This window comes from Ciconia boyciana, chromosome 14, assembly GCF_034638445.1.
Source record: "Ciconia boyciana chromosome 14, ASM3463844v1, whole genome shotgun sequence".
NCBI lineage: Eukaryota > Metazoa > Chordata > Aves > Ciconiiformes > Ciconiidae > Ciconia > Ciconia boyciana.
In genome coordinates this window covers 6,755,500-6,782,677 of record NC_132947.1, presented here as the reverse complement: position 1 = coordinate 6,782,677, position 27,178 = coordinate 6,755,500, and the positions used below count along the sequence as shown (strand labels likewise).

At 37.9% G+C, this 27,178-nt stretch overlaps 2 protein-coding genes across 4 annotated transcripts; both read left to right on the top strand.

Moving 5' to 3' along the window:
* The first annotated feature begins 636 nt into the window (after window positions 1–636).
* SPO11 (SPO11 initiator of meiotic double strand breaks) lies at window positions 637–15,435 on the top strand. Its single transcript, XM_072879193.1, has 13 exons — window positions 637–734; window positions 3,305–3,418; window positions 6,431–6,519; window positions 7,149–7,215; window positions 7,429–7,537; window positions 8,170–8,256; window positions 9,925–9,961; window positions 10,180–10,289; window positions 11,212–11,311; window positions 12,633–12,670; window positions 14,239–14,315; window positions 14,518–14,629; window positions 15,316–15,435. The coding sequence occupies exons 1-13, from the start codon at window positions 637–639 to the stop codon at window positions 15,433–15,435; spliced, it is 1,158 nt and encodes a 385-aa protein (XP_072735294.1).
* Window positions 15,436–17,007: 1,572 nt separating this feature from the next.
* On the top strand, window positions 17,008–26,500 carry RAE1 (ribonucleic acid export 1). Of its 3 annotated transcripts, none has more exons than XM_072879191.1 (13): window positions 17,008–17,145; window positions 17,790–17,886; window positions 18,037–18,141; window positions 18,975–19,067; window positions 19,497–19,583; window positions 20,540–20,626; window positions 20,892–20,963; window positions 21,547–21,654; window positions 22,007–22,113; window positions 22,199–22,274; window positions 22,815–23,009; window positions 24,632–24,717; window positions 25,289–26,493. In XM_072879191.1, coding segments are annotated over exons 2-13 (1,107 nt in total). In that variant the 5' UTR covers window positions 17,008–17,145; window positions 17,790–17,796; the 3' UTR covers window positions 25,290–26,493. The 3 variants fall into 3 exon arrangements, with proteins under 3 accessions (XP_072735292.1, XP_072735291.1, XP_072735293.1); XM_072879190.1 differs by having other exon boundaries at window positions 25,622–26,486; XM_072879192.1 differs by having other exon boundaries at window positions 17,099–17,145; window positions 24,632–26,500.
* The last annotated feature ends 678 nt before the right edge of the window (window positions 26,501–27,178 follow it).

Sequence of the window (27,178 nt, the reverse complement as noted above, 5' to 3'; positions counted from 1 at the left end):
GTCAGGAAAAGACATTTGATACTGAGGGAAGAAAATAATTGCTGGTCATTCAGAAAGGAAGAGAAAAATATTGATATGAGCCATTTGGACACTTCAGCCGGATTTATTCCGGTAACCCTGAGATCTGGGTGCTATGAAGTTTGTGCTTAAATATCTGATTACGCACAGCAGCTCCAGAGACAGTTTTGAGGTTCAGTTCCCAGCGGAGGATGTGGTCGGTCAGGAAGGGTGGGAGAAGGTCCCTGTCAGTGAGGGCGGGCGGGGCCATCTCCTATCTGTTAGCAAGAGCAGGAAAAGCCATTGGTCAGTCAGGAAGAGCGGGAAAAGCCATTGGTCAGTCAGGAAGAGCGGGAAAAGCCCTCGGTCAGTCAGGAAGGGCAGGGGCAGCTCCTGCCTGTTAGAAAGGGCGGGAAAAGCCCTTGGTCAGTCAGTCAGTAAGGGCAGGAAAATCTTGACTTTTGTTTCTACAGAAATGTTCTGCTTTTTCTCTCTGGCCCTACAGTTTGACCTCAGATCATGAGTTTTAAGTCTAGCATGCAGAATAGCCTTTTCTAATTTCTTTGGTAATCTCTTTTGCCTCTTTTTAACATGGCTTCATCCCTTCCAGAGAAGTTGGATTGGTCTGCAGCAACCTTAATGGAGAACCACAGTGTGTGTTCCACTGAAGTGCCAGCTGGGAACAAAGCCAGCTTCAGGGAAACAAGTCTGTCTGGTCATGATAGCCACATCCCTAGGTAAAAGATGTGAAAAATAGCACCCATACTCTCTTTCTGTGCTTATACTTAAGTAGGTAGTGCACCATTCCACCTAATCGGCTTGTGCAAAAGTGAAAAACATACTCCCCTACAAAAACACAGGGGAGAAGGGGCCCTCACACTGCAAACAGCATCTCCGTTCCCTCAGACCTCTCCAAAAAGTCCATAGGTACAGACAGAAATACAGAAAACTGTGACAAAACAAGCATAATGAATTTCACTAACAAAAACCTCTCATCTTTTTTTAAGACTCTTTCCATACACAGTATATCAGCCTCAGAGGCTAGAACAGACTGGGAGTATCTTCAAAGTATTTTAAAAGGAAAAGGATAATAATAATAATAATAATAATAATAATAATGACTTGGAGAGTTCTTAGTCTTTGTGGCAGGGTATGGGAACTGTATGGCTTTAGCGAAGTACAGTTCTGGGTTTTGGAGTGTGTTGGTTTATTACATTGCAGATTTTTATTTGTAACTGTTTCTCTTGCGTATTTATATTGTTTGCTTGCTAAAGGTGCTATAATATTAATCTTTTATGTTATTAATGTTGAAGATCATTTCTTGTGCTATGCAGAAACAGGTATGTTAGAAATGATGAGGCAAACCCTGTGAGATATACAGTGCCTGCCCCCTCTCTGCTCAGATTTTGCCGTTAACTAAACCAGAGTGAATTTTAAGTAGGCATACTTGGCCAGTATTGTGTGTTTGCTTTTTACAATTCAGTTAGTCTCTGCAAAAGGAGACAGAATTTCAGCAGGGGGTGCACAGAGAATTGCTGTCCTCTTCCTCCTATTTTGCCACATTTACAACTTCTGTTGGCCAATAAATCAGGAAATTGGGATTGGAACAGAAACCTGGACTTTCAAATTCTGCAGCAAACTTTGAAGTACCTCTGGAATATTAAAGACAGTTACAGTGGACAGAAACAAATGAATAAGTAAAATATTTATGAGTATCAAAGCAATGACATGGTTTAGATTTCCTATCTACCTATCTGTTCTTTCATCCATCTGCCCATACATATTTTTATTGTCTTCAACACTAATTTTTGTTATGTTGGAGGTATGCACCATAGTCACCTTAGCTTACCTATTTTGCTCTTACATGTGCTGCATTACACATTTAGCTCACTAGCCAACCATTTCCTCTGTGGTTACTAGAATTTCTATTTTGGATATGGCAGTGAGATGTAGGATTTTGATTAGGAGGAAGAGACTATGAGTCTGAAAGTTAGGGAATCTTGGACTTGATTATGAAACTATTATACAGTAGAAAATGAATTTATGTATTGGCTGCATGACCAGGCCTTCTTGTATTATTAGCACTGCAAATGCTTCACTGTTTCACTGTTGGAAAGCCATTAGTCTCTTGGTTTCCAAGTTTATTCATCTGAAAAACAGAAAAAAATCTTGCATTGTGTTTATTGAGTGGTTTAATATTATTGGACAAAAATGTTAGTAATACTAGTAGGGGTTTTTTATACAGATACTATTACGAATAACATTTTAAAATAAAAGGTTAATACTTTCCAGAAATTGCTTTCAAAAAATGATGATCTAGTTTCAGCAGAATGAGGAGTAAGTGGAAGCTGAGCTACAAAATGGAAGAAACATATTCAGCTGAGAGAAGAAAGCTTTAATGACACTTCATTATTGTTTAAGGAGACTCACAGCTAGGTTTTAAAAATCATTCTTGCTGATTTTGTAACAGTGGGATAATTCATTTTGTGTGGTGTGCACTGGAATTGACTCATCTTTTCTTAGTATATTACTTAATGACCAAATTGGACTTTGCTGATAAAACTTTGAGCTAAAATAAGTTTTGTCTATTCTTTTAATTCCTACCTAGACTTATGATGGTACATAGTACACTTGTAATTTTAAGGACAGCTGAAATGTTGGAGTCAGGTTGCTTATGAAAATAAAAAGCATCTGTCATAACACTCAAACCAGCCTACAGTTTTGCTGTAAGGGATCTGCTGCAAGCTTACTTTGTCTTTTTAGGTGAAAGATATGGATTTTATTCTTTTCACAGTACATCTGTTGAGACTAAGCCTTCATATAATTAAAACCCTTAACAGTTTGTTCAGGGCAGCAGATCAAAAGGTTAACATGCAAGGGTACAACAGGAAGTATTTGTACTCTTGAACATTTTTTAAATTTACAGCATTTAAAAACTATTTAGCCCAAATCATAGCCAAAGCCAATATTACATCATTTATAGTAAAACATTAATCATTAGTCACAAACCAGCCAGTTGGTCTAAAAGTTCAGCTGGTGAAAAATTCGATAGTTTCAGGATTGAATAGAAATGAACTTTTAATTGTGTCCTCAGTCATGCATCTGGAATGGAAAGTCAAAGATTTTAGGGAAACTGAACAAAACAAAATTAAAAAACAAAAGAGTTCCTCCACATTTTTGAAACAAATATATCCTTGAAGCAGTTTTGGATTACATGATTTTTGTGGGAGTGGGAATAGATGATCAAAACTCAAAGTAGGAGTAGATTTTATCATAGGAACTGTATCATTAATTTTCTTTGTTTCAGTTCTGAAGTTCTTGAAGCAATAGAAAATGTTATTCAAGATGTACTTAAAAGCTTGGCCCAAAAAAAAGCACCTGTTCTCACACTGGCTAACAGATCAGATTGGAGGAATATAGAGTAAGTATTATATATTTTGAAGTCCTGCCTTATATTAATATGAATGCCATGAATATAACTTTGGTTATGTAACTTCCAGAAAAGTTAATGTTACATAATTCTATAAGTATTACAATCTATAAATAATTTTACATCTTAAAAAGTAATGGACAAATAAAAAGTAATGCTTAGTAATCACTCTGCATGAACAGGCATCATGTATTAAGTGAGAGCAGACCATAGCATAAAGGGGAATGTAAAACTACTTGCAATAGGGGTTAGAAAGGAAAGGGAGATCCTATTAACAATCATTTTCTGGAAGCAGTAGAAACCAGAAATGGTAAGTTGTGTTTGAGTGAAAAAAATCTGTTTTAGACTGGAAACAATTACTAGCAATTTCATCCTCCACTGCCTTTTCTGTGCTTCATCTTTTCTTTTTCTCTGCTTTTGCCCATGGTATCTTATTTCTTAAAATGATAGTGATAAACTTATCTTTTTGTTCTTCAGAGAAGATGCATCTCACCTCTTCCTGTTGTATTTCTTGCCTCTGTGTTGTGTTCTAATTTCATTACCAGCCAAATAGAGAAAACCAAGTTTCTAATGTGTTATCTAAATTTCAGATCTTATCTGACAGGATCAGAGAAAAAGCAACTGTCCTCCTTTGTAACACTCTTTGTGATTTGCAGAAGTTGCTTGTGCAACAGTATTTTTCCAAGGAGCTCATTTAAACTGAAAATACCTGAAACTGAGAGATTAATTGCTTTCTATAATACAGAAGCAAAAGGATAAAGGAAAACACAAATCTATTTCTTGCCCTGTAATAGCTTTGGACATCAGTAGGTTAAAGGATATTTAGATTGATAAGATTGCAGAGGTGCTTGTAAGTGGACACATGACAAACATTTGAGGTTGAGAAAGCATAGCAAACGTTCCACGCCTAACACTTTGGTGGAATACTCATTTAATGAGCACAATACATTTCTGTCAATCAGAAAACCTGAGGGTAATCAGTTAACTGAAAGGCTTGTATGTTCCAGGGAATTTAATGGTTTGTGTCTTGATAGTTTGACAAAAATGTTTCACTCATATGTCTGTAAAATTAAAATACTATAACAAGTTTTGCAATTTTTGACAATCTTTCAGGAAATGGCATTCCAAGCTAGGAAAACAAATGTGAGATGTTATTTGCCATCAGAACACATGGGGGAAAAAGGTTCAAATGAAAACAAGTTAACATCACAGTACGTTAAAAATAAGACTCATCAATCACATTTTTAAAAGCTGAACTATTATTTATGGTGGAGAAATGTAATCTCAGATATGCATTTCCATTGAATAGTGACCCATATCTCACTTTAATACAGCAGTTGAAGAGGATTAAAATAAAAATCGACAAATAAAAATAGAAACAGAATGCCAAAATACAATATGAATGGAATAAAATCTAGTCAGTGGGGCATTTTTTTTTTCTTTTTTAGGCAGCCTTTTCATACCTAATCTACACAACTGGAATCTGCTGGGAAGGGACTAGTAGAATGAGAGAATGATTTCATGTTTGAAATGTTCCTTGTAAACATTTGTAGATGCCCAGAGAGGTATTTACCTGAGAATGGTGTCAATCAGTGAGAATGCCAGGCCTAAAGCAGTGCAATCAGTTTCCATTGTCCAGCTGTACCTTTCCAGGGGGAAAAAAAAAAAGAAAAAGAAAAAGAAAAAAGAGACTAGATATCCCATTAGTGGAAAGACGATTTTTATAGGAAACTACTCTGCCAGGGTAAACACAATCCTACGAAGAATTGCTGGATGTCCGATCTAATGGCAGTTTGCAGTTGCCTTTATGAAGTATCTGTGGGAGCCACACCGACAGGTCCTTCAGCATACTGTTTTCTGGAAGGAGTGTTCCTTATTTCACCTGAGAGCGCAGTCCAGAAAGGTTTTGAGTACCGTTTTCCTCCCGTGCAGTTACATTGTAGGGAGCATGCAAGTGAAACGCACAAATATCTTGTAAATGTTGCAGCGCAAAGGCAAGAAAGTTACTTTAAAGCTGGCAGGCAGATGCTACACTCTGCTGCTTGTTATCGTTGTCACTTTACGTACGTGCATCGTGTGTGTTCTGCCACCCAAAGGATGCATGGAGCAAAACCTTTGACAAAGAAATGTAGCAACATTATGTGAGTTTAGATAAAATTATGGCCATTTTACCACCAAGACTTTTTAAAAGTACATGCAAAACTCTGAAATGAAAAAGAATTCTTTAAAGACAGGACTGTCACATCATAAGGCACTAAAATAATTTTAAGTAAAATAATGAAGTGTCATTAAGAAAATAACTGATTCTTTTGGTGAAATGTGTGCCTCCAGACATGAAATGGTGAAACACAAAATGGAGCTCATTTAGATTAAACAACTGTCTAGAGAATAGGATGGACCACATTTTTGTTGCCAAAAGTTAATAATGGAATATAATTGAGTTATTCTGATAATAATTTAAGGGCATAAATCAGATTATATTCTTGTAATATAAAATAATAACAGTTTTTCATACATTCTACATCAGAAAGTCACTGTGTCAGACTTTATTTGTATTCCAATAATGATTCACATTTTTTCCTGTGTTGATTATTCCTTTGTTTTCATGCTAAATAATCACTGATGCTGATATATTAACAGCTATAAACATGTATAAAATATTTTTCTTGTCTCTATTTTTGTCTGGAAACATGTATTTTAGGCTTAAATTCAGTCTTAAAGTATCTTCTTGAGAAACTTTCATGTTTTGAAGCCAATGATCAGATGGGGGGCAGTTCAGTAACATTCCGAATGGGTCATTTTGGCAGATGATGACTACTGCCTGCCTTTGTCCTTCAGCCACTCCACCTCCACCCAAGTTGCTGGTTTCTGTACTGAGTATGAAAATAGCACTAGCATATTTGACTATAGGAAAGGGGTCGGAGTCTGAATTACCTTGCAGAGAACAATTTACCTATACTCAATAAGTTTACAGTTTTACTGTATTTGTTTGCAATGTATCAGATTTAAAGATTCTGTAGGTCTACAGATGATACCACGTTGTACTACAAAACAAGTAAGAAGTGACTGCCCTAGATCAGCACCAAAATTTGGTAAGACAAAAAAGTCCAAAAGCAGAATTCTTGTTTTTTCTTGTATTTTAGTTCAAAACTTTGTTAAAACAAACAAAGAAACAAAAAAAACAACAAAACCAACAACATATTATGCACTGTGATTTAGAAGTGTATGGCTAATATAGCCTGATATTACGACCAGCCCTTCAGCTTTTCTCTTCTCTATTAGATTATAGTGAGTGACAGTGAAATGAATACAGTGTTCTTACAGCGTTCTTACAGTTTCTGCCCTCCCTGAATGCATATCAGCTGAAGGCATATTCAAAAGGTCTTAATGTAAAAACATCACCCTTCTTCAAAAAGCTAGCTAGTAAAGGAATCTTGGAATATTGACAATATGCTTATTTCTTTTTCTAACTCAGTCATTTAATTTCTTGGCCTGGACAGCAGGGCATACATTCCCTCACTTAACTCCATCATATTTTTTCTAATTATGCTAGAAATTATTGAGTCTATTGATTAGTACAGTCTCTCTGTATTTTCTCAGCACATTAAAATATATGTTTCAGTTTTATTTTATGAGACACAAGTATGGGTAAAAATAAAGACAAATTATTGTATATGCACTTCTGAAAATGGATGAAATTTTTTTAAATTTATCTTTTCAGCTCTGATGCTCAAAATATTATCTATGATCTATAAGATGGTGCAGAGCAATACTTATGCAACTAAAAGGTAAGATACTACATTTCTGTAATTTCAAATAAAATTGTATTTTAAGAATGTTACTGTGAAAAGCAGCCTGTAGGATGCAAACCTGTATGATAATGGATTCCTGTACATAAAATGCTTTAGGTTGATCTGATTATCCATGCCCTCTATAAAATTCTCACAAGCCTACAGCTGTTTCAGTATTGTAACTACAGATACAATATTTTGTCTTGATAGAGATATATATTACTCAGATACACTACTGTTTGGTAGCCAAAGTGTTGTGGACAATATAATCAATGACATTTCTTGCATGCTTAGGATACCTCGGAGAAGTCTACATATAGTAAGTGGCTTATTATGACTGTATATATCATTATTTCCAAATCATACAGATTGAACTGAAAGCTGAAATACAAAGAAAAGTTATCAGTAGGAAATACGTAGTTAAAATTAAAAGTGTCATTTGTGCAAATGAAACCTAATTATGGTTTATCATAGCCCTCGAAAGGTTTATTTCTTCAGAGAAAATTCATAGAGTTTGCTTGCTCCAAAGAGTTTGGGACTAACTGCCAGCTAAAATCACAGGGCCTTGTGCTATTATCTAGTGAAGGCAGTGCTTACTCTTCAGAGTGCAAGACATCTGTTCAGCAATTCATACTCAAATGATTTGCTAACTTGGGGGTTAAGTGAAAATTTAAAGTCAGAAATGTAACAACCTTTGAAATTTACTTGTATCTCATGCCTTACAAGAATCGCTTTGTATCTATAAATGCAGTTAGCATTACTTACTGTAATATGCCTTTATATCCACAATGACAACAACATTGCTTAGTGTTTAAAAGGTTGATGGCAGTCGATAACTGCTTATTACTGGTCAGAATTATTTTCAGAAGTTTCTTGTTTTGCTTGTGCAATATAGTAACATAACAGCATGTAACTTCCAATTTACTGTATACAACTCACTGTTTTTTTCAGCTGTCTACAACTAAAGGTTTTGTTGCCGGTAATTTAAGTTACACTGAGGAAGATGGTACAAAAGTGAATTGTACCTGCGGTGCAACAGTATGTATTATAAAACATTAACAGTAATTCATAGCATCTACCTTTGCATGACACCCTGCACTTCTTGTAGCTCACATTACTGTATACATTTATTACACAGACTTGTGCTTGTGGTAAATTGAGACATTACAACCTGGGTGAAAAAAAGAGAGCTAAAAAGCATTGCCCAACTGTATTGCAATTCTGAAGCTCAGCTGTATACTCACCAGGAATACATCCTGTGGATATGGTTTTTAGCACTACCTCCTACCACGGGAGCCTTGCAGAGGAAGGCGTATATATTACAATGTTCTGTCAAATAAGTGCTCTGAATCAAAGAATCCTGAGCACTCAGAACATACTTCGTTTCTGTCACAATATTGATTTCTGGCAGGGTAAGAAAATACGCCTTGCAGCATAAGTTAACATACTCACATGGTCCTCAGTGAGCTGCTTCTACCACACTGGGCAGACTCCTCTAGTAGCAACAGCACAGATGAGAGACTGAACTGAGCCTCTGTAATTAGCATTCTCCTTCTGGACCCAAATTACATTCTCATTTACAGAAGTTTAATGATGATACTCCATAAGAGTTGATATTGTCTTCATGTGCCCAGCACTGTACAACCAAAGGTATATAAGATCAGGCTGTTTGGTCTCAGGATTATCACTTATACAGGAATTGCAGACATTAGAAGGGTTTGTATTGTCAACTAATTTTATCAAAGGTGGCACTGAGCTAAAGAGAAGTTTATAACCACGGCTTCCTAAGAGTCAAGAGCCAAAAGTAGTTTTGAGGAGATGAGATTCAACTAATCTAGTCCTAAAAGTTTTCCTATAGCCGTGCAGAATATGAAAGCAGGAACAGAACTCAGACTTGCTGACTATTGACATAATTTCCTGGAAAATGTGTTCATTGTAAGCCTAAGTCGGTAATTTCAAAATGGCAAGATAACCTTAGCTGCCTGCTATACTTTGTTTTTAAACAGAGCGTAAAGACCCCTATTACTAATGCTGGTCTACAGCTCATCGTATTTTTATTTGTTGAGTTGTTATACCCTGGCACCAGAGGTGATTTAGCAGTCAGAAGTAAAAACAGACCACACACCTCAATATATACATACTGTTTTGCCAAATTCTTCCTCCAGTTCCTGTTTTCTCATCCATGTGCTTGCCAGATTGAGCCAATCCTAATATGAGATGTAAAGAAAACATAACTATGTCTTAAAATTGTTGCTCCAAAATAGTTACAAAATCAGGTTATAGGTTAATAAAAGAAAGGAGTTAATGGTCTTCCAAAAAGAATACTTAAATGTTTTAAGCCTGTATTAAATTTGCAATCTTCACACCAAGCTGACATTTTTCCTGGCTAAGATAGATAAAAGATTAATCAGGACATTGTTATCTCTGTGATGCCCATATGATGAACAATCTTCTGTGACAGTAGCACAAACACTTTTGAAAAGCATCTTGTTACAACAGGAGGACTCGTACGCAACCGTAGAATAGAGCAGGATATGAATGGTTGAATATGCTTATAAAGAGGTGAAAATGTCAAGATTGATCTCGTATATAGAAGACGAATGGTTGTTTCAGGATGTGATTGTGTCCTTCATTACCTAATGTTGTTATTTTAAAATATATAATTTTCTCTATTTAAAATGATTAATCTCATTTTTGTTGTTTTAGGCAGTCACTGTGCCATCTAATGTTCAAGGAATTAAAAGTATCCTTTGAGCAAGAATACTTGTTGTAGACTGAAAAAATAAAGTAAAAACAAAGAATATTCCAAGTTAAACAATGTTCTGGTAATTTTTTCTTTGCTTGTTGGCTCTGAAATGGAGTCATGAACACTTTGGCTCCAGAACAGGTATTTTAGAGCATTTAGTTTTAATTGATTGGTATGATGGATCATTTTACATGCAGCTAGCCTTAACAGAAAAGATTTAATCTCACATGCCAAATTTATGTTAATTGTAGAAAAAGATGCAACTTTTCAGAGACTCCTGGATGATGACTTCTGCAATAAATTGTCCCCATGTATAATGATTACGGTATGCATCTTACAGTTCATTTCGTCTAGCTAGACGTAAGAATTTAAATGATACTTTAGCATTGTAGTGGTGCTCAAATTTGGTCAAAAGACCATAATAAAATTAATATGATACATGTCTAATGATATTTTTAAAAAATGTTATTATCCTGGTAGAAATACCAAATACGTATTCTAAAGACTTATTTCCTCCAAACGTCTTCTTAGAGCTTGGTAGCTTATCAACTTGATGTGCTGCTGCAAAGTAGCTGCCCCACTCAATCTCAGAAAGGCTTAACTGTTGAGTAACCTTTTGTCCTTCAGGATCCTAGGTTTAGCAAACCCAAACGAAACAGAATTGGTTGATTTTGGATTGTACTGAAAGAGCTATGGAGCCTGGCGAATTAATAGGAATGTGTAAATGGAATATGCATACTTACTTTTTCTGGGACAAATTTGGCCCACCATGAGGAAAAAACATATCCCCGTACCTAAGAGAGAGACGCATTTATACTATGCAGCATACTGTCCAGTTATAGTCAGTCATAGCAAGAACTTGTTCTATATTGTTTCATTAGTGCCATAAATATTTTTGAGAAGAAAAAAGTGGCCTTTTTACACCAGCTTATACAGATACCAGGGTACAGCTATACAGGAACTCCCAGACCTTACAAATGAGCTCCTTAAATAGAGGAATGCATGATACGTCTATAGTGCCTGTAGTCCAGGACATCTGCCGTGCTGCTCCCCAGCCCGTTTCTGCTTCCCTCCTCACAGAGCCAAAATAGGAGCATACAACTTTCCCTGCAAAATAGCTGCTGGAAAAATATTTCTGCCAGCATTTTGTTTGTTTGCTTGCTTTTAAATGACAAATGTAAACACATACGTAGCCAGATGTTGTTTTAATTAATTTAAAACTGTCTGCTTTTATTTTATTTCCTTAGGGAAGAGGCATACCAGATCTTAACACACGACTTTTGGTCAGAAAGCTGTGGGATACTTTTCAAATTCCTATTTTCACCCTGATGGATGCAGATCCACACGGTAAATCTGTAGAGGTTCAATGACAAAAGGAAAGCAAAATTTTTCAAATGTCTTTTCTCACTTTTATGGGAAGGTATGCAGAGCATAGAGATCCAACACAGTCAGAAGGTTCCTGATTTATGAGAATATATCTAGGAATACAGAAGGAGTTTAACTGAAAAGTCAGTGCTGGCTTTGCATCCCCAGTGAATATACCCTTACCCTCTGTGATGATTTGTTGTGCTTTGAGGTATTAATAAGAATCTTACCTTGTACCTAAAAAAGAAAAACATTTTTTAATAGAATTCATAACTCAGAATAGAGCTAGATTTTGAAAGTGCCTGTGGGCCTAAAAATGAGGATAAGGATAACGGAATTTTATTGCGTGATTCCGCTGATCTTAATGGGAGTCAGGCACTTGACTACTTCTAAAAGTCTCAGGAGGTCCTAGCTCTATCTCTACAGAGTTCAATACTGTTGAAAATGTTGCTCTGTCAAGATTTCCAGCTGTTGGCGATACTATTCCTTTTGTAAAATAAAAGGAAAGAACAGGAACTTTTGTACACGTTGCTCAGTTTGGTATAAAGCAAAATTTTTAGCTATGTTATGAACCTTAGGCCAGACAGGCATGAAGAAAATAGCATGTTTGAGCAAAGTGAGTCTTTTATTCATTTTAAAGTAGTTCACATACACTTATATTAATAATTCATGTAAACTCATGTCAATAGTTTACAGTAGTGAAAGCTAGAAACTACAAGTCTGATGCCAGCAGGAATAAAGTTGATCCTAAAACAAGTCCATCACATTCTGGATGTGCTGTTCTGTTACATGAGTGGCAGGTCTGAAATTTGCCTCATTTCCTGAGGGTTTCTGTGTATGTGAGTGTGTACGCCTTTGTTTGAATTCAGAATCTGAATTCACATACACAAAATGTAGAAAATCTCTTCTGTATCTACACTGATACCACCTGAAATTAGGGAGATTACTGCAAAATGAGAAGCAACCGCTCAAAGCAATAGTATTAAGATACAGATTATACAGGATAAAAGACAGACACTTTTTGTGACAGATGTTGGACAACGTGTAAAAGAGCTGATTATCCTTGGTTTTGAAATGGCTATGCACAGACAGCATGAAACATTTAACTATATAAAGGTGACATATTAAGCTCAAATTCTGATTATTTTGACATATTCTAAAAATAATTGTAAACCATAAAGAACCTCACTAATCATAAAGCCATAATTGTTATGCCATAAAATTGAATTCTTAATGCAGTCTTCTTAAACATGCCCAGAGTGCAGATAAACAGACACTTGACATTTGGTATTCTGCAACCTAGGTGTAGAAATAATGTGCATCTACAAATACGGATCTGTGGTGAGTATAATTTTTCCACTTCAAATATATTGTTTTGTAGCCCAGCCTTGAAGCTGGAATGTATGAAATGTTATAGCTTTTGTTAGAATGGCTACTGCCTTTTATTGTTTTGTTTCAACACAAAGACACAGTTTTTAGGCCTTGTGTATCTACAGAAATGGCTTCTTCCTGCAGCAAAAAGAGACTGGATAACAATGCCAGGTGTTTCATTTAACTATATTTCAGTTTTTCCCTGCTGCACAGGCAGTTTTCAGGAAGTCCAAATAGAAAAGTTCTCCATTTTGCTTTGTTTCTGCCTTAGAAGAGAAATGAAGGCTGGAGGGACCTTGGGAGGAGGAGGACATAACTTGTGAGATGGGTGACTCGCCACAAAATCATGTTATGTTGGTAAAGATTTTGTTTTGGGGATATTCGCTTATGGATACATGTGTTAGTGTGGAACACTGTGGAAGAAGAGGCAAAGGGAAACTAAGGCATTATTATATTACACTGCTAAAAGACGAGGTACAGGAAGAAAATATGGAAGGCAGGTAGACTAAGGTGAAGGCAGAGGGCAGGAGCAGATGGGTGAACCGTTCAGTAAAGCAATGGAGGAGGAACATCCAAAGTAAAAAAAAAAAACAACCAACCACAAACTTCAGAAAACTGTCAGACATCGATGATGTCAGAGTTCAAATATATGTCATAACAAGCCTCAAGGACATCCAGGGAGACAGAACTCCCAAGTTTTCAGGTGAGCTGTCACGCTTTCCGTTCTCCTACAAAGGTGTGTAAACTGATAAAACACCATCATCCAGGATTAAATTAAATTGTCAGGTTCCTTTGAAAGTTTATTTTGTTCAATTACAAAGCAATAGGTTATCAAATGAAACCAGAATATGTCAAGTTCCTTACAAACAATGGAAGTATTCCTTTATACAACATGTCATTTAACTGTGACCCTTTGATGTAGGGTGCTGTAGATGACAAAAGTTTTCATGGATTCTAAAAGCAACTTCACAAAATCAAGTATTACACCACCACCACTTCTGGCTCAGAAAGTTGGAGTCACAAACCGTTGGGAGCAGGGGGAGTATTCTGAGAAGTATCATTAATTGCGTATTTGTTTTTACAGTTTTCCCTGAGATATTTACTGTAGCCATGATACTGGACCAGATGAACCTTTGTTTGGGCTATTTTTATATGATGTGGTACTTTCCAGCAGAAAATATCAGAAATTTCCAGATTTGATTGTCATTGCTCATCCTGGCTTAATTTTTTTTTTTTTTGGCAATCAATCAGACTCATATTGACTGTAAAAAAACAAAACTATTCAGGCTAGACCAGCCTAAATTGGACTAGTCTAGAATCTGTCATAGGCTGAAGGGTGCGAGTCTTTCTGAAGGAACGGTTTCCAGCAAGGGGATATGGTAAACTGCAGTTGCAGTATTTTCTCCTATACCATTCTGGTAGTGAAAATACCTAACGATCTTTGTAATAAAATCTGACCACGACCTTGGAAGGCATGTATCTCAAATTAACTTAAACTAAAAGTCACTGAATGTTATAGCTGACCTTTCTTATTTTAGTCAATGTCTTTTGAGGCCCATCACCTCACCGTTCCATCTATAAAGTGGCTTGGTCTCCTTCCATCTGATCTTGAGAGGTTAGTTATTTCCCCAAAAGAAACAGAAGTATTCTTCTGTTTCATAGACAGGAAATGCAATCTGACTTAACGCACAAAAAGACAACTGACATTTAAATCCATTATATTTTCATATGTTATTTTGGCTTAATATAAAGAAATAAGTTGGAATAAATATTTTTTAAGTATATGAGAAAATTTAACAACTTTATTTGCTTTTCAGATTAAATATACGCAAAGATGTCCTCATTCCATTTACAAAGCAAGATCAAAATAAGTTAGCAAGTATACAAAAGAGACCTTACATTGCTTGTCAGCCAATGTGGAAAAAAGAAGTATGTATAAACCTGCTGTTTCCTATTTCTTACTCCCCACAGGACAAATCCTGTCGTCTGCAATCCTGTTCCTCTTTGTGATGACAAACCTTTGGTACAGCAGAACCAGGAAGGTTTTGCAGCCCTAAAAGGCGGCGAGATTGAGAAAGCCCATGCCCACTGTCTCTCTGAATCGGCGGGCCTCAGTGGCTCACAGGCCAGAAGTGGCAGCACTTTAAGCTTTCCTGCCCTTAGTCATCTGATGACCATATGCTGTACAGGGGGGCTTACTGCTTTCTTAAATATTACAGAATATATTATGTCTTTACAAGTTGGGGAATGCTTACAGCAGTTACTCATTCAGTATGAGACCTCTCATCTTGCCTGTAGCTTTTAAACCATATATCTCAATTCAGGCATGTATTGTCTGAAATGGTCCGAAAGGAAGAAAAGGTATTGTGTACCTTCTCCTTCCTGTTTATGCTCATAAATCGTTTGTGTTACTGTGAGGTACGCGCTAGAGAACACATGAACACACAGTAAAATGAACCTCAGCTCAGTGACAGGGATTTTGCAGCACCATTTCCAGTGAAGCTAATGTTACAGTTCTACATGCACATCCAACAAGTGTAATTCTTATTTAAATAATTACCTAACCCTGGATCAGGCTGCTACAGCATCACACATTAATTTGTTCTTTTTTTCAGCTGGAAATTATGGCAGCATCTAAACTCAAGGCTGAAATTCAAGTTTTAACTTCTCTTTCATCAGATTACCTTTCCAGAGTCTATTTACCAAACAAACTGCAATTTGGTGGATGGCTATAAATGCTTGTTTGCAAATGAAACATTTTGCTTGAGATAGATTGATTTATTTTGTTGACTGCTCTTAGAAAAAATGCAGAGGCAGAGGAGTATGCTTCAGCTTCTTGTTAGTTTTCTTCATCACTGTATCTAGATTATCTTTCTCTCTTTTTCCTCCTTCCAACCATAAGAGAAATTACGATTCTTTACAGAATACTGTTGCTTCCATTCTGTGGCTTCTGCAGTGCAACATACATTAAAAGATAATGAGATATGTTATTTCTGGCCAGAAAACGTTAAATTCAAAAAGGTATCAAGGAATTGCTTTGCCTTCTGTCTTAAAGCGCAGGATGACGCCATACCAACCTTTTTATTTTTGAAGAGTAAGAGACTTTGTTAACAATTTAGTGCACATGCCTCCTTTTACAAATTGTTTTAAGTAAGTACAGCATTGTGGCATTTTGTGTTCACGGTGAATTCAGACCGAAGTCCAAGATAATTCTTCATTAATGTGTATCTCAAGCAGCTATAAATGTTCCAGCAACCAAATTACTATTTGTCTTCAGTGAACAAGTAAGCAAGCAGATGTTACCGAATAAGAATTTAATAAACAATCCTGTTAATGATGCACATCATAAGAGAATCCCTTGTTCATTTTCTTTATTTAGTTGGCTCTAAAACAGTAAGAAGGAGCAGGAAACTATGGTGATTAAAGTGTACAATAATTTTTATGTGAAGAAACCAAATTGCATGGAAATTACTTCCAAAATTGATCTACACAGTCATCAGCGTGGATCTTACAGATAATATTTTCAGCAGACTTATCTAGTTGGGTTCTGCTACTGTTCCACCAGTATTCAATTCAAAAGGAATTAAAATTCCTTTTTATTTACTGCACAGTGGCAGGGTCACCACCTGCTAGTACGTTCTCGTGTGCAGGCGCACAGACCGCCTAGACGCCGAAGGAATACGAGGCTGTTCCACCAGCAGGTGTAATGGCGGTGGGACAGGCCTTACCGCAACAGGGTCAGATCAACACGGCAACGGGCCGAGCGTACGGTTCAGCAGCACAGAGCTGTTCGACGGCTGGCCTAAGGCAGGCTTTACCTTCACGAGAGCGAGCTAGCTCCCGAAACGCCTGGAGCAGTATTCTACCAAAGGCGAACGCTACTCGGATTTAAATCGGTGACGCTTCCCCACGCTGCAGTAGCTGCATTTAGTGCCACCACCGGGGAGCCGACCGCGCTTGGGCCCGTCTGGCCACTTGAACTCCCTCGACGTCGAACAAACCACCTTACTTCCAACGCCGGCGGCAGCGCTACGCACATCACGGCTCAGCTGAGCCCTCCTCACGGCGCAGGGAAAGAAAAAGTGATTAATTCTTGTTGTCTTTCCGTAGCGGCAGCGCCAGGGAGCCCCCCTGCGGGCCGAGCGGGGCGGGAGCGGGCACGGCCCCGCCGGGCTGGGCTCTTCCCGGCCTGGACGGAGCGGGGCCGCGGCACCCCCGCGCCGTGCCGTGCTCCCCAGGCCTGTCGCGCCCGGCCCCTGCCCGCCCCGCCTGGCCAGGGCGCAGGCGCCGCCACCGCCCCGCTGGCCGCGGCGCCTGCGCAGAGAGGCGCGGCCTGCCCCCGCGCCGCCGCCGCGTTAGCTGCTGGGCCGCGTTAGCTGCTGGGCCGCGTCAGCTGCTGGGCCGCGTCGCTGGAGGCAGCGGGCCGGAGCGGGCCCGCCACACGGGTGAGTGCGGGTCGGCGCCGGCGTCCGCACCGTGCTCCCGGACGGCCCCGCCCCGCCTCGCCTGCGGCAGCGCCGCGGCTTGCGGGCGCCCTCGGCCCCGCTCCGACGGGCCCCCCGCGAACGGCCGCTCCGCGCGCCGGCCGCTGGCCGGTTCCGCCGGCAGGGGAGCGGGACCCCCGCGAAATGGCGCGTCCTCGCCTGCCGGGCATCCTCGCTGCCCTGCCGGGCGGGCCGTAGGCAGAGACACGAGGCTGGGGCGTGTGCCGGGGCGGGAACGCCTCCGGGGCGGGCTGGGCCGGGCGCGGGGCTCCCCGAGGCGGCCTTGCTCCCGCAGCCCGGCGGTGGCGGGGGAGGGTTGAGGGGTGGGGATGGGGGAGGGAAGGGAAGGGGGGGTTAGCTCTCGCCAGGTGACGACCGGAGAGTGGTCCCTTATAGCGGTGGCCGGGTGGCTGACCGCGAAATGTCAGGGATCTAACTGCAACGAAAAGTGACTTTTTTTTTTTTTTTTTAATTTCGTGTGTTTTTATATCCCTGGGTGCCTCGCAGGCTGGGTGAGGGGAGTGCTGGTGTGGTGGCTGTGGTGAGACACTGTAGGGATGCTTGAGGGCCTTGCAGTTCTCAGTAAGCCTCTTCCTTGTTTGCAGGGCAAGGATGAGTCTGTTTGGATCAACATCAGGGTTTGGTACTGGAGGTACCGGCATGTTTGGCAGTACGACTGCGGATAACCATAATCCAATGAAGGTATGTGCGTTAGCCCCCATGGGAACCACTGTTCTTCTATGTTTTAATGTGTCGCAGCAGTACTTACTAACTCAGCCTATAGAAGTAATAGGATCTCAGCACACAGTTTTCAAATGTGGCTAGTTTTGTTTTGTCTTCTGTCGTTTATAGGATATTGAAGTAACATCTCCACCTGATGACAGCATATCTTGTTTAGCATTTAGTCCACCAACGTTGCCGGGTAATTTCCTCATTGCAGGATCATGGGCAAATGATGTAAGTACTCACAATCAGACCTACGGATGAATAAAGTGGAAGCATTGGTGCCTAAACTGCAAAATGTGATCCTAAAAGCTTGTGCCAGGGCACCTGAAAATCTTCCTCTTTGCAGAACTGCAAAATTTGTGTCTGGTACCAAGGCACTAAGTTTGACGTAGCTGAGAAGTTCAGTTGTGATCTTCAGATAAGTTATTCTTCTGCCTCTGTGTTTTAAGCTTCAGCTCGGAATATGTAGTCAATGTTTTCCCTGTTAGATTTTTATTACTTTGATTTTTCTTTTTCCTACTTGTTTGGGTTTTAGCTTCGTTTTCTTATACAATTAGGCTAACAGAGTTATGCTTTGCCTGGTGAAAGAACCGTGAACACAATGGTAAATCATCCAGTTTGACAGTGTAGTCTCAAAAAGATTAGGTCCCTACAACCTTACTGAAGTTTGTTTGGATTGAAGGGTGAGATCCCAACGGGCACAAACAGGGAGGGGAAGACAAACGTGAGCACATTTTTTAACTGTTCTCTTTGGTCTGTTGGTCGGTAGCCTGCAGCAGGCAGCTCCTTCCTAGCTGAGGTTAAGGGTTCTCCAGGAGAGCACTGGGAGGTGTTATGTCATGGTAAGGTACTTCTGAGGTGGGTTTGAAGTTGTGGGGTTGAGTTGTGGCTGTACCGATAAAAGGAACATAATCAGAGAAAATAAGGTTTCACTAGTTCTGAAAAAAGCTTGGTGTTTATAATCATACTTTTCTTTGGATAAATTAAGGCTGGGATCTTCAAGAAGAGAAGTCTTTTAAGTTCTTAGTGTTGATATGTTATGTCTCTATACGCTTCTGTTACAGGTTCGCTGCTGGGAAGTTCAAGATAATGGACAGACAATTCCAAAGGCTCAGCAGATGCACACAGGGCCTGTACTAGATGGCTGCTGGAGTGATGTATGTTCCTATTTAAAAATAAATAAACAATTTTTACCAAAACCCTAAATAAGTTGGCATGCAGTTTCCAGACAGACACGAGTGCCGCATGTAGATGCAGGCCATGATTATTGTATAGACTTATGTTACTGTAAATATGTGCTAAGCATGTCCTAATAGAATAGACTAACATGGGCGTAAGAAGGGTAAAAGTGAGTATAAAAGTAAGAATGTATTTAAAGCTAGATAATAGCCAGCACAGTTTTCTCTTTTATGACATAGTTGTACATAAATTTCCATTTTTTTGTTTCTTCCTTGTCTTGCAATCCCTGTATGTGGTACATTAATGTTACCCTGTTACTAGAAGAGAATAAGACTTGACAGTGTTCTGATAGATGCTGCATGATAGAGCTATTTATCTCTTGGCCTTATTCTTTTTTTGTTTTTTAGGATGGGAGTAAAGTATTTACTGCTTCCTGTGATAAAACTGCCAAAATGTGGGATCTCAACAGTAATCAAGCCATTCAGATAGCACAAGTAAGTAAGCAAGCCCCAAGCTATTAGGTTTTTTTTTCATTTTCTATTTTTATTAAAAGCTACCTTTATTAGCAAATTAAGCTAATGTTAGTGCTTCTGAAGTAGATACTGCTATATGAAGAAGAGGTTGTAGGGTGCTTTTTATGTTTTTGAGATAATGGAGTGCACGTGAATAGGGAGACCAGCAATCAAAGTGATTTGAATAACCTGTGCAGCTGTTTGCTCTATTTTACTTGAGAGAGCTCTTTCCATTGCTGCTGTGATCTCACTAAGTCACCCTGCTGCATTATAGGGGGGAAGACATTTTAAGAAATCATTGAATTCACTTTCACAAATACCAGTTTTCTGCTGCAGCAGTAACAGGGATTATAATTTACATTCTCAATTTAGAAGTGAGTGTCTGTTCATAGAATATGTAGTTATGGTGACTAAAATGAGTTACCAGAGTTAGTGCTTTTAATGATTGTTTCTTGTATCTTATTTGAGATGATAAAATTCATATTCTCAGCCTTGATTTTAAAATCTTGTTGGTGTAGTTAACATAGGCCTTCCTTCTGTAGCTCTTGTCAGAAGTTGGTTTTTATATTAGTTTGTAGTAAATAACGTACTATATTAAAGTGTCGATTTTTAGTATGATGGATAATATCATTTATAAATAAATAGAAGTCCTGGTGTTGATAATTTTGTATTTCTGCTGTGACCATCTTCCTCTATAGGGTGACTTGATTGTAGTTTTTTGTGTCAGGAACCATTTTTTTCTTACGTGGGTGATTTTACAGCACTAAACAACATGATAAGGTCATGACCAACCTTTATCCTAACTGCTGTGACTGAAATAATCATTTTTCTTGAATGGATAAAAGGTGTAAATACATACAAAAAAAATGAGAAGCATAAACAAGAAGTGTGGACTGTTATCTTAGTACATGTATGTGTGTTGTCCTTTTTTTCTTCAGCATGATGCTCCTGTGAAGACTATCCATTGGATTAAAGCACCAAATTATAGCTGTGTGATGACAGGAAGCTGGGATAAAACTTTGAAGGTATTATTTTTACCTGAACAAATGGACACAAAGCGTGCTAGTAATCTGTGTATGAAAATATTAATGTGAAATGAAAATATTTTATTAAACACCAATACAAAAAACAGATTAATTAAATGGCCTCACTTCACAGAGAGTTGCAGTATGCTGACTGTAGACAAGAATGAAACAACTTGGTACCAACTGCATTCTCTTTACTAAAGTAATTTAAATGGTGTATCCTCGACTCCAAGTGTAAGTTTGTTCATTTCTCTGTTTCCATCAGTTCTGGGATACCCGTTCACCAACACCTATGATGACATTGCAGCTTCCTGAAAGATGTTATTGTGCAGATGTGGTAAGCCATGATACATGGTAAACTAGATAAACGGTCAGCTAGGTGACTGGGGGTATGAATAAACTGGCAGTCTTTGAGGCTTCTGTAGGTTAGCACTAAATACCGACTGTTAGTATAGAATTATAGAATAGTATTCGATCTCTGTGATTTTAGCAATAGAACATAAATTGATCTTCTTGATCAAGCTCTGGAAAACAGGTATGTGCATCATACAAAACACGCTTAGTGTCCTTTTAACATCACAAAAACAAATCAGCACCTGGACTGACCTACCGTCATTTCTGGATGAGTTTGCATTACCGCTGTCGCAATTCACGTTGGAAGGGGTCAGCTAATAATTAGAAGATTTTTTGGTATGTTTAATTTCTCAATGGCACAGAAGAACTGATTTGTTTTGTTTCAAGATATGTCTACAAATGAACTTTGTTCTTTCTCTTCTTCCCCTTTCCCTCCTTCTCTTCCCCCCACAAAATAGTCTAATTCCTTTAACTTCTTCAGGGATTTCTGCAAAATAATAAATAGAATTATCTGCCATGCTATTAACACAAGTGTCTCTCTTCCAACATTTTACAACCTTATCCAGGTTCATCCTATGGCTGCTGTGGCCACGGCAGAAAGGGGTTTGATAGTTTATCAGTTAGAGAATCAACCTTCTGAATTTAGAAGAATAGAATCTCCTCTTAAACATCAGGTAAATGATTATATTTATTACAAGCGTATTTATACAGATTGTTGAAATTCTGGGCTTGCCATTTTTTGGTAAAAACAAACAGTGTTTCAAAACCAAGGTACTTTATCTTGCTATGGCAGATGTCCTCGTTTGCCATTGATCTATTGCTGATCTTCATAAGGATTTGGAAATGTAAATACTGTGTCCCAAATTCTCAACAGAATTTGACCTATCTCTTGACCTTGTTTGTGTTTTTGCTTTACTTTGCACTGATGTTTGTGATGTTTTGTGTCCCCATGGAAAACAGACAGCATTCAGAAAATCTGGCTCTCAGGCCTCTGTCTAAAATCCTCTATATCTTTCTTAAATTTAGCATCGCTGTGTTGCTATTTTTAAAGACAAAGTGAACAAACCTACTGGATTTGCTCTTGGAAGTATTGAAGGAAGAGTAGCTATTCATTATATCAACCCCCCAAACCCGTAAGTATCTTTTAATAAAACATCCTTTCTTTATCGCTCGGTTTACAATGAGGAAAGTAAAATGACTTTTTTTTCCCCCTCCTAGTGCAAAAGATAATTTCACTTTTAAATGTCATCGCTCCAATGGAACAAACACATCAGCACCTCAGGATATCTATGCTGTAAGTATTCAGCATATACCACTAGATCATTTATACAGGGCAATATATACTCTTAACGTAAAATGGCTATGAATTGTTTGTTCTCCTTGACCTTTATCTTGCCTAAAGTTATTTTAGACGTATCTTTAAAGGCCAGTCATAGTCATACATGAAGAGGAAAGACAAATTTTTGTACTTCCCTTAAAACAAGCACCGGATCAACCATTCATTAAATCATGTTGGTGGAGATGACGCTTGTTAATTTTGTTGATACTGAAGGAATACTTAATATATTTGTGTAATGGGATTATGCATTGAATTTTTAGGTACTACAAAAAAGATGGTGCTTTCCTTGTTGCTTTGGTGGGGTTTTCCGTTTTGTTTTTGTTTTGTTTTTCCAGAGAACATATCTGAAAACATTAAAAACAAACAAACAAAACAAAAAACTATATCTAGTTGAAAAAAATCTTTCTTGTGTATTTTCTCTCTCAGGATTCAGCACATGTGTTGTGAGTGTTCCCATGTGTGGTGTTTTACATAGTATTTTTTATGATTCTGCAGGTAAATGGAATAGCATTTCACCCTGTCCATGGTACTCTTGCAACGGTAGGATCTGATGGTAGATTCAGCTTTTGGGATAAAGATGCACGAACAAAGCTAAAAACATCAGAACAACTCGACCAGCCGATATCTGCTTGTTGTTTCAACCATAATGGCAATATATTTGCATATGCTTCCAGTTATGATTGGTCAAAGGTAAGAAAGGTTTAGACTCCTATTCATACTTGCAGTTGACAACTAAGACTATTCTTTTCCCATGAGGCTTTCACTGTTCTTTATAAATAGTAGCTGAGTCTTTCTAGTTTCACAAGCATGCAAGAGAACTCACAATGGTCGTTGTAGCATCTGATGAAATTTAACACTGAAGTAGTGCATTCTTTGATTTTGAGCTTCAGTTGTATAAGATTGCTAAACAATGATATTTTGCAAATGTGGATGAGCAAAATGTAAACTACATGATGCAGAAGTTATTCTGGTTGCTCACACACATTCTGCTGTGGGGAGTGTCATGGGACAATGTGGCACCCTAACAGGTTCTCACAAATCTCTTCGAAATGCACATCTCTGCTTCTTCTGCAGTTTCTCTCTAAAAAAAGCTGTGACTGTGGTTATAAACACTTAAAGCAGTGTTCGAATGCCACGTACTAAATTTCTAGTACCATTCAGTGCACCTTGCTGGTGGCCCTTAACTTATGTATTTCTCTTCCAAAATTGACTCAACAATAAATGCTATAGATGCAAGAGAATCACAATGAACCATAGTATGTGGAGAATCAATACTTCTTAATAGTTGAAGAAGGGGGTAGCAAGGTTGAAATGTAACTGATTTTAATGGAATGTCAACTTCCATTAAAAGTATAACTCTCCTGTTATAACTACTGCTTTTAAATTTGAGGATAAAATTCCTTGCAGTTTTGACTGAAATGAATGCAGAAATCACACAGATGAACTTGATTGCATGCCACAAAGAGAGCAAAATTTTAATTTACTGCATTGTATCTAGTTTTCTGGATGCTGTCCGAAGTAAGATAACTTTGTTAGATGCTAGGGCAGATGGAATTCTTCTGTTCTAAATGCTTGGGTAGACTGCAATGGTAGATACGTACCAAGGTATCTTTCAGATCTGTAAACCAATATTAAGTAGTAAAACCGGTAGGTACTAAACTTCCTTTCTAGAGCCATTTCTGTCAAGTGGAGTTGGTAATTTTCAAGTTGTGCGTTGGACTTTAATAGCTTTATTAGTGTTTACTCTCCCTGATTTGAATACTTGCGTATTGAGTCAGTAATGTGTATGCAAATAATGTCAATATGCAAAATAGTATATTTGCATCTGCAGTTGGGGAACAGAGAGATTTTTGCAGTTGCCTGTAGAACTGGGGCTTCACTTTGAAAAAATGTGACCTATTTCATTTAGAAGATAGAAAATGTAAAGTGAAACTGGGTGGCCATTAAAGTTTTAGTTTCTTCTCTGCCTAGAATGACGTGTTTAAAAAAAAAAAAAAAATCATATTGAGCTCTTATGCTGCATTTATAAAGTAGAGCTTAGAGGTACGTGGTTATTTTTTTTAAGAACAGTTTCTGTATATCTTAAAAATGGATAAACGTCACTTAAATTTTACTTTATACGTACAGTTCTTGTAATTACTTGTTATAGTAAGCTGTTTCTAATTCACCAATGTTGTCCAATATCTGGTCTTCAAGAGTTTAAGATTAAATCTTAATAAACAAACTAATGGAATATTCATATTCTTACATTTTAAAGTAATGCTGATATTTCTTCTCTGAAGAGAGTAAACACAGATGATTTTTCTTTTTAGGGTCATGAATTTTATAATCCACAAAAGAAAAACTACATTTTTCTGCGAAATGCAGCAGAAGAATTAAAGCCTAGGAATAAGAAGTAGTGAGTATGAGTCTGACTTGCGTTACTCTACTGTTTTTCTGCCATTCCTGCCTCTGCTCCACTGCTCTTCTGCCATTTGTGCCCTATTGCACCACGGTTCAGTCAACTTTGGATCGCTAACATTTAGCAGGAACTGTAAAAATTACATGAAATGTATTCTGACTTGCTGGAGAACATTTTTTCAAATTAGATATTCCAATGTGTATAAGAAAGAGAGGCTAGTATTCACGTGACTTAACCACTGTCTGTTCCACAGCAATAATGAAATTGCAGCAAAATCTAAATCTGGGTTAGATATTCCTGCTTGTATCTATGGATCTATGGATTTATTTTATTAGTACTACATTAAAATACGTTAATTATAATAGTTATGGAGAAGTTGTATAAATACTGTATTTTTTGTAAGTACTTGAAGAATTGCAAATAATTCTTCTCAAAGGAGGCTTGTTATTACTTATTCAGGGGTTCTTTCATTGCTTTCTGATTTTTAAAATGGAAATACTGTCTACTGTATGCTCGGAAGAAATACCTTGCAAATTGTTTTCCCTCATTTTTTGGATGAATTTGGTAGGTATGTAAGTGGCCAACAGCAGTGACAGAAACTCGAGGCAGAAGATGGGCACAGTGCAAATTCTACTTCAGTTTTTTCTTACACTCTAGCAATGGACATGACTTTTGAGCCAACGATACTCATGCTTATTCTAATCCACAGGAGAAATTGTCAGTTGTGCCAAGTGATATATAGTTCAGTAATACGAGCAAACCATTAAAGGGTTTGTTTTGTTCATGACCAAACCAATGTGTGCAAAATACTTGTGGCCTAAACTGCTTTAAAACTGACACCTTCTACAGTTGAAAGTTGGTTCTTTTGCATCTCTCTTAACATGTTTTTGTCCCTTAACAGGGGTTTCTGGACTGAAAAAAAAAAAAAAAACCAACTCATTTTTGTATTAACTAGAAAATAATGCTGGTGAGTTTCATCCTGATCAAAAATGCTGTGAAACAAAACAAGTGGGTCTCTTTCTGACTTGAATCTACCACTGTTTACTTTTAACTAGCCAGTTGTATACATGCCAAAGTTTTCTTTTAGAAGTGAATGCTTATTCCTGTTTAACTATTGTTTGTTTGACAACGACTAAATAAAAATGGGGGGGGGGGGCGCATGTATAGAAATGTCATATTGTACCTGTCATATTGTATAAATTCTCTGTAAAACTGTATGTTGTAACACTTATGGTTATGGATTCATGCTACATTTCAAATAAAATTTTTACTAAATGCTTTTTTTATATTCCAAAGTTCTATTATAATAACGTGGGCAAGGTGGTGTGCTTCACTTCTAAAAGCAGCTTCTTGTCCTTTCACTGTAACTCAGATACATCTTCTGAAAGTAAAGTACTTTTCCTCAGCTGCTTGAGCTGGAAATCTAATGCTTTTTCCAGTTGCTATTTCATTATGAATGATTCCTGTGGTTTTCTGTCAAAGAATTAAAAGGAGTAGTGTGAAAGGCCTTTTGTTTCATGAGAATGAATCAAGCTCCTTGCTATCTCAACAGCCAAACACCTGCCGATTCATCTTCAGTACAAATGAATCATTCTGTCTTCAAACTCTCTATAGCCTACTGGTCCTTTAACTTCAGACTCTTCTCTTCACAGTGTTTATCAGTTTTTGTTGGGTGTGTATTTCTTGTTTGGTATAGTTGAGGAAAGTCCATGAAATATATTCTGCTGTTGTTTAGAGATGCTCTTTTCTGGGTTTTATTTCTCAGGTTAGGTTGCTCCCGTCCCATCCCCCCCACTACTTCTGTGTTTTACATGGGTTTAGATTTCACATTCGTGGACTATTTTTCTTTAAGATAGGAAAGAGTTCCTAGCAGTTACATCAATAGCTGGTCATTTGTGCAAACATGTCTTTTCTTTTTGTTGAATTTTATTTTTAAAGGTTGTGATTGTTATGGTGTAATCTTTGGTTGTTAGCACATTTTTCCAGTCTTCCCAGTCAAATGAATGCCACCAAGCAATTGCAGGCTAAAGGTTAAGTGTGTGTGATGGCAAAAAAAAAAATCTAATGTGTGCAGAACTCCCACTGGTGTAAACAGGGAAGAATGGAATGTATCATCTGTTTCTTGTTTAAAAAAAATCTGGTTTTTTGTTTAAATGTTTAACAATGTGAATGAGTGATGAGAAAATAGATTCACTCTAGTTCAGCAGGTACATTTCTACTGGATCCAATGGGGTTGCACCTACTTAAGTGGATACTGAGTTTGGCCAAAATATGTTTTCATTATGAAGCCAGTACTGGTAAGTCTCTCTTGTTTGGTAATACAGTTCTGTATTTATATATTGAGTCCTTATTCTCCTGTTGGAATCAATTTTTTTTAATCTGTCAGCGAGGTTTCAGAATTACTTGGTCATCACATTAATTGTTCAGACTAATTTTAGAAGGACATTATTTTCTCTTA

Bases quoted from the DNA above. Each gene is read 5' to 3' on its own strand.
- SPO11 (XM_072879193.1), top strand. From the start codon at position 637: ATGGAGAACCACAGTGTGTGTTCCACTGAAGTGCCAGCTGGGAACAAA. The intron at 3,419-6,430 runs GTAAGTATTATA...GCAATGTATCAG, and splicing joins TCAGATTGGAGGAATATAGA to ATTTAAAGATTCTGTAGGTC. The intron at 14,316-14,517 runs GTTAGTTATTTC...TTTGCTTTTCAG, and splicing joins CTTCCATCTGATCTTGAGAG to ATTAAATATACGCAAAGATG.
- RAE1 (XM_072879192.1), top strand. From the start codon at position 17,797: ATGAGTCTGTTTGGATCAACATCAGGGTTTGGTACTGGAGGTACCGGC. The intron at 17,887-18,036 runs GTATGTGCGTTA...TGTCGTTTATAG, and splicing joins ATAACCATAATCCAATGAAG to GATATTGAAGTAACATCTCC. The intron at 20,627-20,891 runs GTATTATTTTTA...TGTTTCCATCAG, and splicing joins GCTGGGATAAAACTTTGAAG to TTCTGGGATACCCGTTCACC.